This window comes from Papaver somniferum, unplaced genomic scaffold, assembly GCF_003573695.1.
Source record: "Papaver somniferum cultivar HN1 unplaced genomic scaffold, ASM357369v1 unplaced-scaffold_115, whole genome shotgun sequence".
NCBI lineage: Eukaryota > Viridiplantae > Streptophyta > Magnoliopsida > Ranunculales > Papaveraceae > Papaver > Papaver somniferum.
In genome coordinates this window covers 2447745-2462954 of record NW_020620492.1, presented here as the reverse complement: position 1 = coordinate 2462954, position 15210 = coordinate 2447745, and the positions used below count along the sequence as shown (strand labels likewise).

The following is a 15210-nucleotide window of genomic DNA, read 5'->3' as shown; positions in this document are numbered from 1 at the left end:
ACTTTAATTTCTAATGAATTGGTAGATTCTAGACTTAGGTCTGGAAATGCTGGTAACGTGTGCAAAATTGAACTCGAGAAGGCGTTTGACAGAATCAACTGGAGATATCTCGAATTTGTGCTTCGTCAAATGGGTTTCGGTAGGAAATGGTGTAATTGGTTAAGGTTCTGTTATTCTACTTATTCTTTCTCGGTTCTCATCAATGGTTCTTCTTTTGGATATATTTTACCACTACAAGATGTGTTAGGCAAGGTTGTCCGGTTTCTCCACTTTTATTCAATATTGCAATGGAGGGTTTTTCTAGATTCATGGACAGAATAGCTAATCAAGGCCTATTTAGTGGCTTCTATGTTTCACCCAAAAATATCATAGTCAATCACCTTCATTATGCAGATGACACTATTTTCTTTGTCGATAACAAAAAGGAGGAGTTACACAACTTGTTTTCTGCATTGCATTGTTTTGAGTTTATTGTCGTCCTAAAGGTAAATACTTATAAAACTCGCCTCATTGCTATTGGAGATGTTCTTCACCTATCTACTTGGGCAGAAGAATTAATCTGTTCAACTGATTGTTTAACATTTATGTATTTGGGGATGCCACTTAGTGCAAAGTCTGGTTCAAAACTAATATGGGATCCAATTATAGAGAAGTTTGATGCTAGGTTATCTGTGTGGAGGAGAAAATCTTTATCTAGAGGACGTAAGCTTGCTCTTCTAAAATGTATCTTATCTTTTCTACCCACTTATTAATTTTCCTTGTTTAAGGAGCCTATTTCAGTTATTAAGACTCTGAAAAAGAAGATGTGTAATTTTCTGTGGGAATACAAGGAGGGTGCAAAGACCTTACACTTGGTTAACTAGGATCTTGTTCAAGCAACAAAAGAAAATGGTTGTCTTGGTGTTTGTTAACTCATCATAATGAGTTTATCTTTATTGTCTAAATGGTCTTAGAGGTTTGGTGTCGAAAGAATAAACTTTGGTATAAGATTGTAGCAGACAAGTACGGTTCTGATTTTTCCAATTGGATTCCTGGAAATATAAATCAAGCGTATGGAGTTTAATGTTGGCGTGGAATTGATGAAACTTCAAGCTTACTAAGTGAAAATTCAACACTTTTTGTTCATTCGGGCAACACCATTGCTTTTTGGAATGATATTTGGTGTGGAGAACTTCCTCAAGCGTCTGTATCACCTACTCTTTACAAGTTATCGAGACACATGAATGCTACGTTAGCAGACATGGTGTCATTGCAAGGAAATATAATGTTTGACATCAAGATAGTTCTTACAAACCTAGAGGTAGAAGAATATGTTGTCCTCATTAATATTATTGGTGATAATCCTCCAGTTCAAGATGCACTGCCAGATACGAGAAGGTGGAATCTTAACACTTCGGGTGTATTCATAGTAAAATCACTTTATGCTAAGTTGGTTGCCGATTATGGGGTTACTAATTTTCTTTTTAAATTTATCTGGAAATCAGCAATTCCTCCAAAGATAAACATTTTAATGTGGTATCTTTTACATGGGAAGCTAAATACATTTATGTGTTGCATCTTAAAGGTATGGATCTGTATAACTCGTGCGTTTTGTGTGGAGTTGGTGTTGAGACGCAAGACCATCTTTTTCTTCACTGCAGAATCACGTATAAGATTTGGTCCGGTCTCTTACCTAATACTGGATGGACTTGGGTTTTTTCTACCTCGATGATAAGTTTGGAAAATATGTGGCATCACAATAACTTTTCAAGTTCAGGAAATTATATTTGGGGATTAATACCTACGACGATCATCAATATCATTTGGAGGGAAAGGAATTGCAGACGTTTTGAAGAGAAGTATCTATATGAGACTGATGACGACCTGATTCTAGAAGATAAATCTTCTGTGTTGTCTTGGGCGGCAGCAACAGGTAACCGTGTCCATTTGAAATTTTCAAATTCTGTGCTCTGTACATGGAACTCTATCTCTATGTAATCATCCGTTTTGTTTTGTTTCTTTCATATACCGCTGGTAGATTCATTATACATTCTTAATTCTTTAAGAAATCTTCTCTTTTAATCAAAAAAAAAAAATTCCCGACTTCCTTGGCTTCATCCCATTAGAAGCTTGGACTTCAGACATTTGTATTGTGTAGTAACTTCTTAATCAAATATCAAACTTAATAATATTGATCAATAACCAATTAAAGACCGTAATCTCGTTCAATGCATAATTTGCGTTATTCGAACAAAAGAAGAAGAATAAAACAGAAATCAAAAGCCAGTTCATACCCGGTTAAGATTTCTCGTTTGGCACTTGTTAACAAACAAATAAATAAACAGTTAATCAATATCACAATATATGATGAATCAGAACGAATAAGAAAGCAGAAGAAAGAATAAAGATAAGTAGAAGTCGGGAGGCAACAAAAAGAAAGAGCGGGGAAGAGGAGGGCATGAGCGAAAAAGAGAGGAAAAATAATTATAGGGTTTCCTTAAAAAATATTATACCACGGAAAGGTAGAGAAGTGGGGTCGAAAAATTGGTGGTATGAAAAAACAGGAAACTCTTATTGGTCTAAATATATTTAATGGGGCCAGAAGCTCTAAGAAAAGAGCTTGATTCAGCTTTTAACCACATGAGAGGAAATTCACTTGAAATCATATTATTAATTAATTAATTAATTAATTAGCTTCAGCATCCACTTCTATACTTCTATGATTACTTTCGGTTGGTTTGCAAGAGATCGAATAACCGATTGCATGAGAAAATATTCTTCGGCAAAAAAAAGTTTGTAGTACTACTCAGCATTTGAGTAGTCGAATTGAGTGAAGTGTATCCTAGATTATTTTCATAAGTAGATCATGAATACTGGTGTTATGGTTTTGGTGTAATGAAGTACGTATAGCTTATCTGTGGTACAAAACGCGGAGAGGATCAGATAGATTAAATCTTGCTATCATGTACTACATACAAGTTCTTTCAAAGGTTATCATGCACCACCTTCACTTCCTATTATTAGGTAAAATCCAAATTGATTTTTCGTGGTACCCCAGACCAGGATTCATAAGGTAAATGAATGCATATATACATGGCACGGCATTGCAATGCACTGCATGATCTAGCAAGTATATGACTGTATAACATTGTCAGGGAAAACAATTGCTTGTTGTAAGCCTAACTTGCCACAAATCATGCATGAGTTAATGCTGGCTGCTGAGTGACTGAGATATGATTTTGCGTCCACTTATCTCGACTTAATGCACCAAATCTCTTGAGCATTCACTTCTCTTCTTCACCTGGAAGCTATGAGCTGGGACCAATATATCGACATGTAGTGAATGTGTCCTATTTGAAGCCTTACAAATTTCCTATCAGGTCTTCATCTTTCGGATTTTGAAAGGGAATGAAAGGACAAAAACAAAATAGATCGAGCTAAATCAGAAGTCAGGTTTTGACCATCAAATTAAAGCTGAATGCATGATTTAAAAAAAAAAAAAAATAAGGCTCATAAATTTCATTTAGTACTATAGCAGACCGGATTAGTCATCAAAATCAATAAAACAAACAAAAAGAGAGAAAAAAATGAAACACAAAGGGAAATTTCCTAAAGCTCGTCAGCATCTTCTTGTGATCCAGCACCAGGAGCTCCACCAGATCTCTGATACACGGCAGTGATGATTGGATTACAAACAGCTTCTACTTCCTTGAATTTCTCGTCGTAATCTTCCTTGTCAGCTGCTTGGTTCTCATCAAGCCATTCAAGAGCCTCCTTTACTGCTTCCTCAATCTTCTCTTTCTCATCTGATTCCAGCTTGTCTGCAAGCTTGTCATTATCATTGACCTGCGTCTTCATGTTGTACACATAACTCTCCAAGCTGTTTCTCGCCTCGATATTTTCCTTGACCTTCTTATCTTCCTCTGCGAAATCCTCCGCTTCTTTAACCATTCGGTCAATCTCCTCTTGGCTCAAGCGATCCTTTTCAGTTGTGATAGTGATCTTCTCTGCCTTTCCACTTGCTTTGTCTTCAGCTCTTACATTAAGAATACCATTGGCATCAACCTCGAATGTGACTTCAATCTGAGGGATTCCCCTTGTAGCTGGAGCAAGTCCAGAAAGATCAAACTTTCCAAGTTCCCTGCAGTCTTTTGTGAGACTTCTTTCACCTTCGAAAACATGTATGGAGACAATGGTCTGCTGATCCTGGTAAGTGGTAAAAAATTGAGATCGCTTGGTTGGGATACCTGTGTTCCTAGGGATAACCTTGGCCATCACACCGCCAACGGTTTCGATACCGAGAGTAAGTGGTGCGACATCCAAAAGAAGAACATCTTTGGTTTCATCACCACCCTCTCCGCTCAAGATACCTCCTTGTACAGCAGCACCGTAAGCAACAGCCTCATCAGGGTTGACACCTTTGTTTGGCTCTTTGCCGTTGAAGTATTCTTTAATGAGCTGTTGAACCTTGGGAATCCTAGTACTTCCACCAACAAGGACAATCTCATCAATCTGGTTTTTTTCTAGTCCAGCATCAGCCATAGCCTTCTTCACAGGTCCCATGGTCTTCTTGAATAGATCAGTGTTCAATTCTTCGAAACGAGCACGGGTAAGTGATTCAGAGAAATCCAAGCCGTCGTATAGAGACTCAATCTCAACTCTCACCGAATGTTGGTTACTCAACGCTCTCTTAGCACGTTCACACTCCCTCCTTAGCTTCCCAAGAGCCTTGTTGTCGTTGCTAATGTCCTTTCCATGCTTCTTCTTGATCAATTTAATGAAGTAATCCATAACCCTGTGATCAAAGTCCTCACCTCCCAAATGCGTGTCACCGTTTGTCGAAAGAACCTCAAAAACCCCATTATCAATATTCAAGATGCTGACGTCGAATGTACCACCACCAAGGTCAAAAACAAGGATGTTCTTCTCTTCACCTTTTTTATGCAAACCATAGGCGATTGCAGCTGCAGTTGGCTCGTTGATGATTCTTACTACATTCAATCCAGCAATCACACCAGCATCCTTTGTAGCCTGTCTCTGAGCATCATTGAAATAAGCTGGTACAGTGATAACGGCATCCTTAACTTTCTTTCCAAGAAACGTTTCAGCTGTCTCCTTCATCTTAGTTAGTACCATCGCACTGATTTCCTCAGGGCTGAAAACTTTAGCTTCCCCATCCTTGAGCGTTACCCCAACATAAGGCTTTCCATCTTTATTCACGACGTTATACGGTAAGAGTTTTATATCTTTTTGTACATCTTTATCGCCAAACAATCTTCCGATAAGTCTTTTGCTATCGAAGAAAGTTCTCTCGGGATTCGCAGGTGCTTGATTCTTTGCAGCCTCACCGATCAAACGTTCTCCTAAAGAAGTAAAACCAACCCAAGATGGTGTAATACGGTTACCTTGGTCGTTTGCTATGATTTCGACATGTCCGTTCTTGTAAACACCAACACATGAATAGGTCGTACCAAGATCAATACCAATCACTGTTCCGAACTTTGCCGTTGCTTCCTCTTTGGCTACTACGGAAAATACACATAAAACACTGCATAAGAGGATTAAGAATACCTTTAATGAAGATGATGACAACCCGCGATTTTTCGAAGAAGACACGTCCATACCTTGAAGGACAAAGAAAAGCTAGCTCCTGTAGAAGCCAATGTGTGTGTTTTGCTGAGGTACCTGCTCCCTTTATATAACTCTCGTATCAGGGGAGCTTTCCTACTTGTTCTCGTACACCTATTTCTATTCCTATTCCAAACAGAAATACAAATAGAATAGGAAACGAATAATTTTTGGTTTAGGTGGAGTTATTAGATGATGGTCATTGGAACAATTATAATATGACATCTGGCAAAACAAATTGTCTCGGAAAAATATGGTTGGTCCTTTTTTTAGGTGGTCTCTAATAAATTATGGGTATCGAGGGTTCATAGATCAGAAAACAGAAATCAAAGAAGACAATGTTTAAAGTGGTTCGGTCACTGACCTACATCCACTGAGAAACCCCGTAGGGTGAATTGGATTGATCTCCAGGCTTGCTGGGATATTTTACATTTACAAGATTGATCCTATTTATAGTTGATAGGATATGGACCTAGAAGATAAAGAAACAAACCATATCTTTGACTAGGTGAAACTTATCTATCTACATTAGAGGATTTACTAGCTGACTTGATCCTATAATCTAGAAGGTATTGTTACAGACTTGGTCTTCTTGATCTATAATGCACCGTATATTCCAACACCCCCCCACAAGTTGGACACAGAGAGAATTGAAGTGTGCAACTTGGACAACATCTTGAAAAGAAACCTTGTAAAGAAACTTTGTATAACGTACTTCGATAATGGTATATGATCTTCTTTCACGGACCATGGCGATTGAACTTTATGAGCTGGCTTTCTCATGTAATTAAAAGCTGCAATTTGATTGTTCTTCTTCAATATCTTCCTCCATATCTTGTACTTGGACTTCGAAGATCACGCTTGAGACGAACTGGATCATCAATTAAGACACACAATAATGAGGCAAAACGAGCATCGAACTGCTGAAACAGGTCTTGACTTGATTTTGAAACTTATCTTGATTACCAGAAATGGCAAGAAGTTCGAAAATAGAAAATATTTTCAGAATTGATTTGAATGTTCTTGAGAGAATGAACAAACAAATTTTGAGAACAAGATAAAACCTCGTTTAGAATGACAATCACTGAAAGTGATATGTACTGATAGACTCAAAAGCATACATTGATGCGATGTACAGTACAATAATGATAAAGATTATAGAACCCACGAATTTTTTCTATGCCAAAACGTGAGTACTATACAACCTCTTTACTTGAAACTTATGATGTTGAGATGCTGAGAGGACGATATTTTCTTTGTTCACTGATGATATTAGTCGTGATTTGGATAATTTCCCAAGATATGAAAGATGTTCGGGAAAAAAAAAAGGATTTGATATCCAAAAATATATTTGAACAATATTGGGCATTGAATATGATGGATAGAAGTCACAGAAGACTGAGATTGCATCTTTAACGGAGAATTCAAAGATGCAGTGAACTAAATAGAGAAAAACAATTAAGATCCATACTACCATGAAGACTTGTAAGGTATGGATAGAAACTCAGATAATGAGTATGATGAAAAAAAAAAATATATTAAGTTATCAAAAAAGAAACTCAACGTATGAGAGCACATGGATTATTGGTCAAGCCACCATGAAAGCTTGGCCTTGAGTACTGTTGGAAACAGTTGATAATATGAAAACATCATCTCTGTGATTTTTGTGACCCATAAAAAAGATAGAATCAGTTGACTAAATTAGAAGCAAAACAGTATTTCTTGCTTAGAAACAGAAACTACTTTTCATAATGAAAGATTTGTGATATACGCCAACTGTTGACAGAATCGTCCATAAAGGAAGAGTTATTTTGCTACAACTCTGATGGAACATAAATAATCATAGATAGGGAAAAACAGACTACTATCGATGATTATAATGAACAAAATTGATGAAAACGATAACGAAAAATAGAAAGCGGAAGCAATTGAGCGGATCTCCCCGCTCTGATACCATAATAAATTATGGGTATCGAGGGTTCATAGATCGGAAAACAGAAATCAAAGAAGACAATGTTTAAAGTGGTTCGGTCACTGACCTACATCCACTGAGAAACCCCGTAGGGTGAATTGGATTGATCTCCAGGCTTGCTGGGATATTTTACATTTACAAGATTGATCCTATTTATAGTTGATAGGATATGGACCTAGAAGATAAAGAAACAAACCATATCTTTGACTAGGTGAAACTTATCTATCTACATTAGAGGATTTACTAGCTGACTTGATCCTATAATCTAGAAGGTATTGTTACAGACTTGGTCTTCTTGATCTATAATGCACCGTATATTCCAACAGTCTCATGTCTATTTGGTACTTTCATAAATCACTTTTTCCGGTTGAGGAAGTAGACTATCTTAAGGATTCTCTGACTTGTTTAAGAAATCCAGGAATTGTTTGCTCTAACTTGTTGTAAACAAGTGGCTAACACCATCCAGGCAACCAAGAATAAATTACAGAACAGATGCACCTTCCGTAGGAGCCAAGACGCTCAAGGTATCATTTTCCACTGTATGCAATCCTAATCCATCGAGTGTTCTATGCTTGGAACTTCCCACGCCCTCAAGCCAGGGATCTTTCTTTGCAAGTGTTCCTACCAAACACATAAAACATCACTGAACATTTGTCCAGGCAGTGGCGGAGCCACATGGCGAGGTGGGTGTGCCATTGCACCTCCTCCAATGTGATCTCACAAGCCTAATTTGATATAGCTTATCCAATTTTTAGTTATTTTAACCCTTTTGCACCCCTCAAACATGTGTCGATTGATAACTTACGCACCCATTTCTCGAATCCAGGCACCGCCCCAGTCCAGGTGCTAAATGATGACTAATGTGGAGGCAGATCATGTATAGATGAAATCATGAAAGAGAACGAGTTACAAGATAAACTATGGAACTCTAAGATTCGACGGTTTACCGTATAGGGTGAAAGGTCTGAGAAGAAAAAAATGTAAGAGAAGCTCGTACCTAAGATCTTTGAATATACACTTATTCGGCAAGTGGACTGCACCTTCCAGCATCTTGGTTAGTTCAGAGACACTAGCTCAAATAAATAAAGCTCGGATAGCTGATTTCACTCCACGTCAGACACCATCATTAGCTTCTTCTTCAAAAACTGCTAAATTTCAATTTTTGCTTGCAATTCCTTCTTCTTCAAGTTGCGTATAAATCTTCTTTTCACGCCCCTTGAGGTACCTAGAGAAGTAAATCTTTCAGTAGTTTATGAACAATAGCTGTTGCAGCAGATGGTCTAATCGGAGATAAACCAAGCAATACTAGATTAAGATCTTTGCATCGAAACAAGCTGACCGATATTATTATGCTATTATCCAAAAAAAAAAGTAATTGAAGAATGTCATTTCCTAATTCAAGATTTCCAACAGACAAAATGGAAGTGCCTCCATTCCATAAGGTCAAACGACTTCTACCAGTACCATATTTTTGGCAAAAGATTGATTTTAACTACTCAATTACTGATGGTAAATAACTCCTGTCTACACTGTATGCACATCACTAAATGGTGGTTCACCCAGTAGCACCAAGCACATGACATGCTCATTGAAAGTTTTCCTTAAAACCGGTTAAAAGGGTAAACCAGATTTGATATGATTCAAGAAATCTTAATGGTAAAGAGAAAAGAAAAAAATCTACCAACCTTCCGGTTTGCAACTGTAACTACGGAAAATCCATAGCTACACCCAAACTTTCATTTCTACTTCATTTTTCAAGATTTAAACTTATTTCAACTACAAATCAAAGATAAATTTACTAGAAATGAAAAGGAGACTCAAGATTTTTACATGGTTCGATCCATAAAGGGATCTACATCCATGATTTTCACTATAATGCTTTGTGTTTACATGAGACTCCATTAATGAGTCTTTGGAACTCTAGATCTAGTTTTCGGGGAAGAAGAAGAAGATAGAGAACTAAGGTAAGATACCATGTAGATTATCCTAGCGATGCTATACAACACCGGCTTTCATTGGGCGCCACATGTCGAGCGGCAAGTGGACTGCACCTTCCAGCATCTTGGTTAGTTCAGAGACACTAGCTCAAATAAATAAAGCTCGGATAGCTGATTTCACTCCACGTCAGACACCATCATTAGCTTCTTCTTCAAAAACTGCTAAATTTCAATTTTTGCTTGCAATTCCTTCTTCTTCAAGTTGCGTATAAATCTTCTTTTCACGCCCCTTGAGGTACCTAGAGAAGTAAATCTTTCAGTAGTTTATGAACAATAGCTGTTGCAGCAGATGGTCTAATCGGAGATAAACCAAGCAATACTAGATTAAGATCTTTGCATCGAAACAAGCTGACCGATATTATTATGCTATTATCCAAAAAAAAAAGTAATTGAAGAATGTCATTTCCTAATTCAAGATTTCCAACAGACAAAATGGAAGTGCCTCCATTCCATAAGGTCAAACGACTTCTACCAGTACCATATTTTTGGCAAAAGATTGATTTTAACTACTCAATTACTGATGGTAAATAACTCCTGTCTACACTGTATGCACATCACTAAATGGTGGTTCACCCAGTAGCACCAAGCACATGACATGCTCATTGAAAGTTTTCCTTAAAACCGGTTAAAAGGGTAAACCAGATTTGATATGATTCAAGAAATCTTAATGGTAAAGAGAAAAGAAAAAAATCTACCAACCTTCCGGTTTGCAACTGTAACTACGGAAAATCCATAGCTACACCCAAACTTTCATTTCTACTTCATTTTTCAAGATTTAAACTTATTTCAACTACAAATCAAAGATAAATTTACTAGAAATGAAAAGGAGACTCAAGATTTTTACATGGTTCGATCCATAAAGGGATCTACATCCATGATTTTCACTATAATGCTTTGTGTTTACATGAGACTCCATTAATGAGTCTTTGGAACTCTAGATCTAGTTTTCGGGGAAGAAGAAGAAGATAGAGAACTAAGGTAAGATACCATGTAGATTATCCTAGCGATGCTATACAACACCGGCTTTCATTGGGCGCCACATGTCGAGCAAAATTTTTGGTATCTACATTTTTCCCTTTTTTCCTCGAGTATTGCTTGGAGAGCGATCTTTAAGAAAAAATACGTCTTGGTATATTTCTTGGAGCGAGACGTGTGGTGCTTAAGTGGATGACTTTGACCTTTGATGATGAAGTAACGAGCGAAAGAATAATAACTTGAATATATACTTGCCTCTTATTCTTTTGCGAAGTTCCGAAGCTTCTTTGTGGTATAAAAGCACCATTCCTTGATCTTGTTGTTGTTGATCATGAGTTGTTGTTGGGATCATCCATTCTTTCGATCTGATTTTTCCCTTGTATGTTCGGTTGTTGATTCTTCATGTGGGAGAGAAGTGGCGAGGTGTTGTGTTATACATAATGATCTAAAATTGACGAAGTACGTAGTGAGCGAGATATCTTCGTTAACGTTATCCCTTTTATTGAGAGAGAATAATGTCGCAATCTATGGTTTGCATGGTCCTCTTCTATTTATTCATCATTTTCCAGCGGCCCTGTCAGTTCTATTGCCTTTTCACTTGCTGAGGCGTTGTCCTTCACTCTATTCAATGCTAACTCGACGTGACCCTTCATTCTTTTGGTCAGTCCGCCTTGGCTTTCCTTTTGGTGTTGTTTCCAACCCTACACGAGTCAGTGCGGCTGATATTCCCTCCTCCTCCATACATTGCAAATTATCTTGCCTTAGCGAGTCTCCCATCTGTACCCTCAATCAACGTAGCTCATGTAAGATTTCCTGATCCACAGTCTTTCTTCTTGTCTCGCCAATGCTTCTTCCTGGATTATGGCGTTTGCTCTTATCCTCGCGCCTTATTCCTTCTTCGCGTCGTTGCGTATGATTTTCATATCTCGCCTCCACTAGCAACCTCCTTAGGTCTCTCTTCTAGTAGCCTTATCCTCTGCCCTTCTCGTTCGTCTTCTGGTGGTATTTCAAAAGTGATTGTAGTTGTAGTGGTAAAAAGGGGTCTTTTCAGACTTGTGAAGAAAACAATTTTTAGATTTAAATTAAACAAGCAAATAAAAAGAGTTGTTCAAAGTTATAGCGAAAAACACCAAGACTTGGATTCCACCATTGACCCATTATTTGATAAATTCTAATAATTAATATTCATGCAATTTTTCTTTTAGAGTGATTCTAACTTTATGCCTTTTGTAGATTTTTGAAGTAATAAATGTAAACACCAAGCATGAAACATCAAAAGTCTTAAACTAAGCATGCTCCATCAAAACGAATCACAATTATTCAATAAAAATCAATTATCCAATATAAATTCCATGCAAATAATCATGTAAAAATATTGCAAATAAATAATAAATATGAAACAATGGCTTCCTCCGTCGCCTTGGCTAAGGGGTTTAGCTCATCATATCAAAAACTTGATCAAAATGGCTTAATAGATGTTTTTATTGATGATATGGTGTTTAACAAAATTTTTGCAACGCTGTATAAATGTTACAGCGTCACTGTTACAATGTTCGAATAAGACTGCCTGTAAACGATACTTCTGAACTGCAGCAAAATAACGACACAGTAATTCTGCTGTAGGTACTATTGAAGAAAGACGCTCCAGAAGCGTCTGTTCTTCGTTCTTCGTCTTCCTCCTTGAACAACAGCAGCAGCAACAATCAATGGTATCTTCCTCGTTTCGGCTCTGAACTCTCTCATATTTCTCTCTAAACTTTTCTTTGATGTAAACCAACACTTATATAGCCCAACAGATCCATAAATCTCGACTAAATATGCGATTATTCTTTTTCTTCTTCTCATGCAGTTGAAACGATAATCGCTTCTGTTGAGCTTTTTCACGTGCTGTTAGCTATAAAATAGCTACCAAACTCTTCCATAATCTTGAATAGGACCATGTACATGTTAATCCAGCGTCAAAGTCCTCCAGAAATCTCTCAAAAATATTCTAAAAACCCAACAGAGAACATGTACTATGTTTTCCCTTTCTTTGCTTCTCACGGGTATTCCAGCCCAATTTTCTGGGTCCAATTGATTGTACTGGGATTGTAATGTCTTCTAGAGTCCGTAGGTACCAAATATGCCCATTGAATCTCCTCCGAAGTCGCCCAAATCTCTGCTCAAAAACTAATGTCGCTGCTACCTTTTTTTTTCGCCAATTTCTGTTTTGAATTTTGAAGATGACCTCCCCCTATCCAGTTCCGGTGTCACTTTAGTACATTCCCTGAAATGCGGTGCCCCTTATCCAAATTAGGGGTGCCTTTAGCAATTCTTCTGGGATGTTTTCCGCTACCTATCAACGGCAATCCAAGGGCCACATTTTTAGCCAATTTTTGCCTCAAAGACTTATTTATCCAAAAACACCTACAAGGAGATTAAAAACCAAAATAAGTACAACAATGGGCACTAATAATATACACAATTGAGATAAATTAGACACATAAATGCGTCTATCAAATACTCCCAAACTTATTATTGCTAGTCCCGAGCAAATCAAAACTACAAAATAAAATTCTAACTCACTGTCGCAGGCATCGTCGATTGCATTTAGCGTATGCAATAAGCCTTTAAACCCCTAGGTGGCCCTAGTGGCCGAGTTATAGTCTCGGGAGGGCTTACCAGAGATATACCCACAAAACCTATACTCCAGACCTTAGCTATCTACGCAGAACCTTGGAAGGCACTAAGGAATCTCCTTGGTTGGCATACTTATTGACTACAGGAAGAAGTACCCTGATGCGAAATTCCAATTGATGTACACGAGTTTGCACTCAAGCATACTAAAATTCATATATAAGATACTAAAATTGATATCTTTTTCCTCTTTGCAAAAGATGTTAAGTTTGTCTTTGATGATGCTTGTTTAGAGGCTTTTGAGAAGCTTAAGTCATTACTCACTACCGCCCCCATAGTCCAGGCACCCAATTGGAATTTTAGTATCTGAGTAGAGCTCTGTCACTTATATATGAATTTTTGTATGCTTGAGTGCAAACTCGTGTACATCAATTGGAATTTCGCATCAGGGTACTTCCTCTTGTAGTCAATAAGTATGCCAACCAAGGAGATTCTTTAGTGCCTTCCAAGGTTCGTTGTAGATAGCTAGGGTCTGGAGTATTAAGGTTTTGTGGGTATATCTCTTGTAAGCCCTCCCGAGACTATAACTCGGCCACTAGGGACACCTAGGGGTTTAAAGGCTTATTGCATACGCTAAATGCAATCGACGATGCCTGTGACAGTGAGTTAGGATTTTATTTTGTAGTTTTGATTTGCTCGGGACTAGCAAATAATAAGTTTGGGGGTATTTGATAGACGCATTTATGTGTCTAATATAGCCCAATTGTATATTGTGTTAGTACCCATTTCTGTACTTATTATGGCTTTTTATGTCCCTGTAGGTATTTCTGGAGAAATAAGCTTTTGCGGCGAAATTGGCTAAAAAAGTGGTTTTTGCGCTCGTGGGAGAAAATTACTATACGGACTCTCACTTTGGATAAGGGGTGACGATTCTTTAGTGCCTTCCAAGGTTCGTTGTAGATAGCTAGGGTCTGGAGTATTAAGGTTTTGTGGGTATATCTCTTGTAAGCCCTCCCGATACTATAACTCGGCCACTAGGGCCACCTAGGGGTTTAAAGGCTTGTTGCATACGCTAAATGCAATCGACGATGCCTGCGACAGTGAGTTAGGATTTTATTTTCTATTTGATTTGCTCGAGGACTAGCAAATAATAAGTTTGGAGGTATTTGATAGGCACATTTTTGTGTCTTATATAATCTCAATTGTATATATTATTAGTGCTCGATTTTATATTTATTATGGATTTTTATGTCCCTGTAGGTATTTTTGGAGAAATAAGCTTTTGCGGCGAAATTGGCTAAAAAAGTGGTTTTTGCGCTCGTGGGAGAAAATTACTATACGGAATCTCACTTTGGATAAGGGGTAACCTAATTACTAAGGGGTGACCCATTTCCAGGCATCTGCTAAAGGGAGACCGGGACTGGCTAGGGGGCATCCTTCTTCACATTTCAAATTAACGTTTTGGCGGGAAAAGAAATGTTTCACGAACAGTTTTTAGGATTCGATTGTTGGACGATTTCTAAAGAGACTCAATCGCCAAACTCGACTGGGATGGACTCTAATAGACTAAAAAGGCCTGTTACAAGTGATTTAACCCAACCAATTGGGCTGTATAAGTCGGAGGAAGCGATCAAAGTCCAAACAGGACACGTACTCTCTGTTTAACTTTCAAAGCTATTTTTAAGAGATTCTGGGAGAGTTTTACGTTGAAGTAAACTATACTTGGTCCTGTTCAAGTCTTGATAAGAGTTTGGTGGCAATTTTATATCTAAAAAACGCGTACAGAGTAACAGGAGAGATTTTCTCAACTGCACGCAGAGAAGAAGAAAAAAAGAATAGTTGCCGATAGAAGAGATTTTCTCGGGATTTTTGGAGCTGATTGGGTATATAAAAAGGCTGGTACGAAGTGAGAGAAGAGGATCAAGAGTTTTGGGGTCGATCGGAGACCAGAGGGAGGTTGCAGAGGCGAAGAACAGGAGTTGCAGGAAAGCTTCCTGCTGCTGATCGAGGAGGAAGAAGAAGACGAAGAACGGACCCTCCAGG

The 15210-nt window shown here is 37.9% G+C and overlaps 1 protein-coding gene across 1 annotated transcript; it reads right to left on the bottom strand.

Annotated features, from left to right (window-relative positions):
• Window positions 1-3588: 3588 nt before the first annotated feature.
• LOC113329284 (luminal-binding protein 5-like) lies at window positions 3589-5773 on the bottom strand (the record flags this gene model as incomplete). Its single annotated transcript, XM_026576242.1, has 2 exons — window positions 3589-5501; window positions 5722-5773. Coding segments are annotated over 2 exons (1965 nt in total), but the record flags the coding sequence as incomplete, so codon positions are not given.
• Window positions 5774-15210: the final 9437 nt, after the last annotated feature.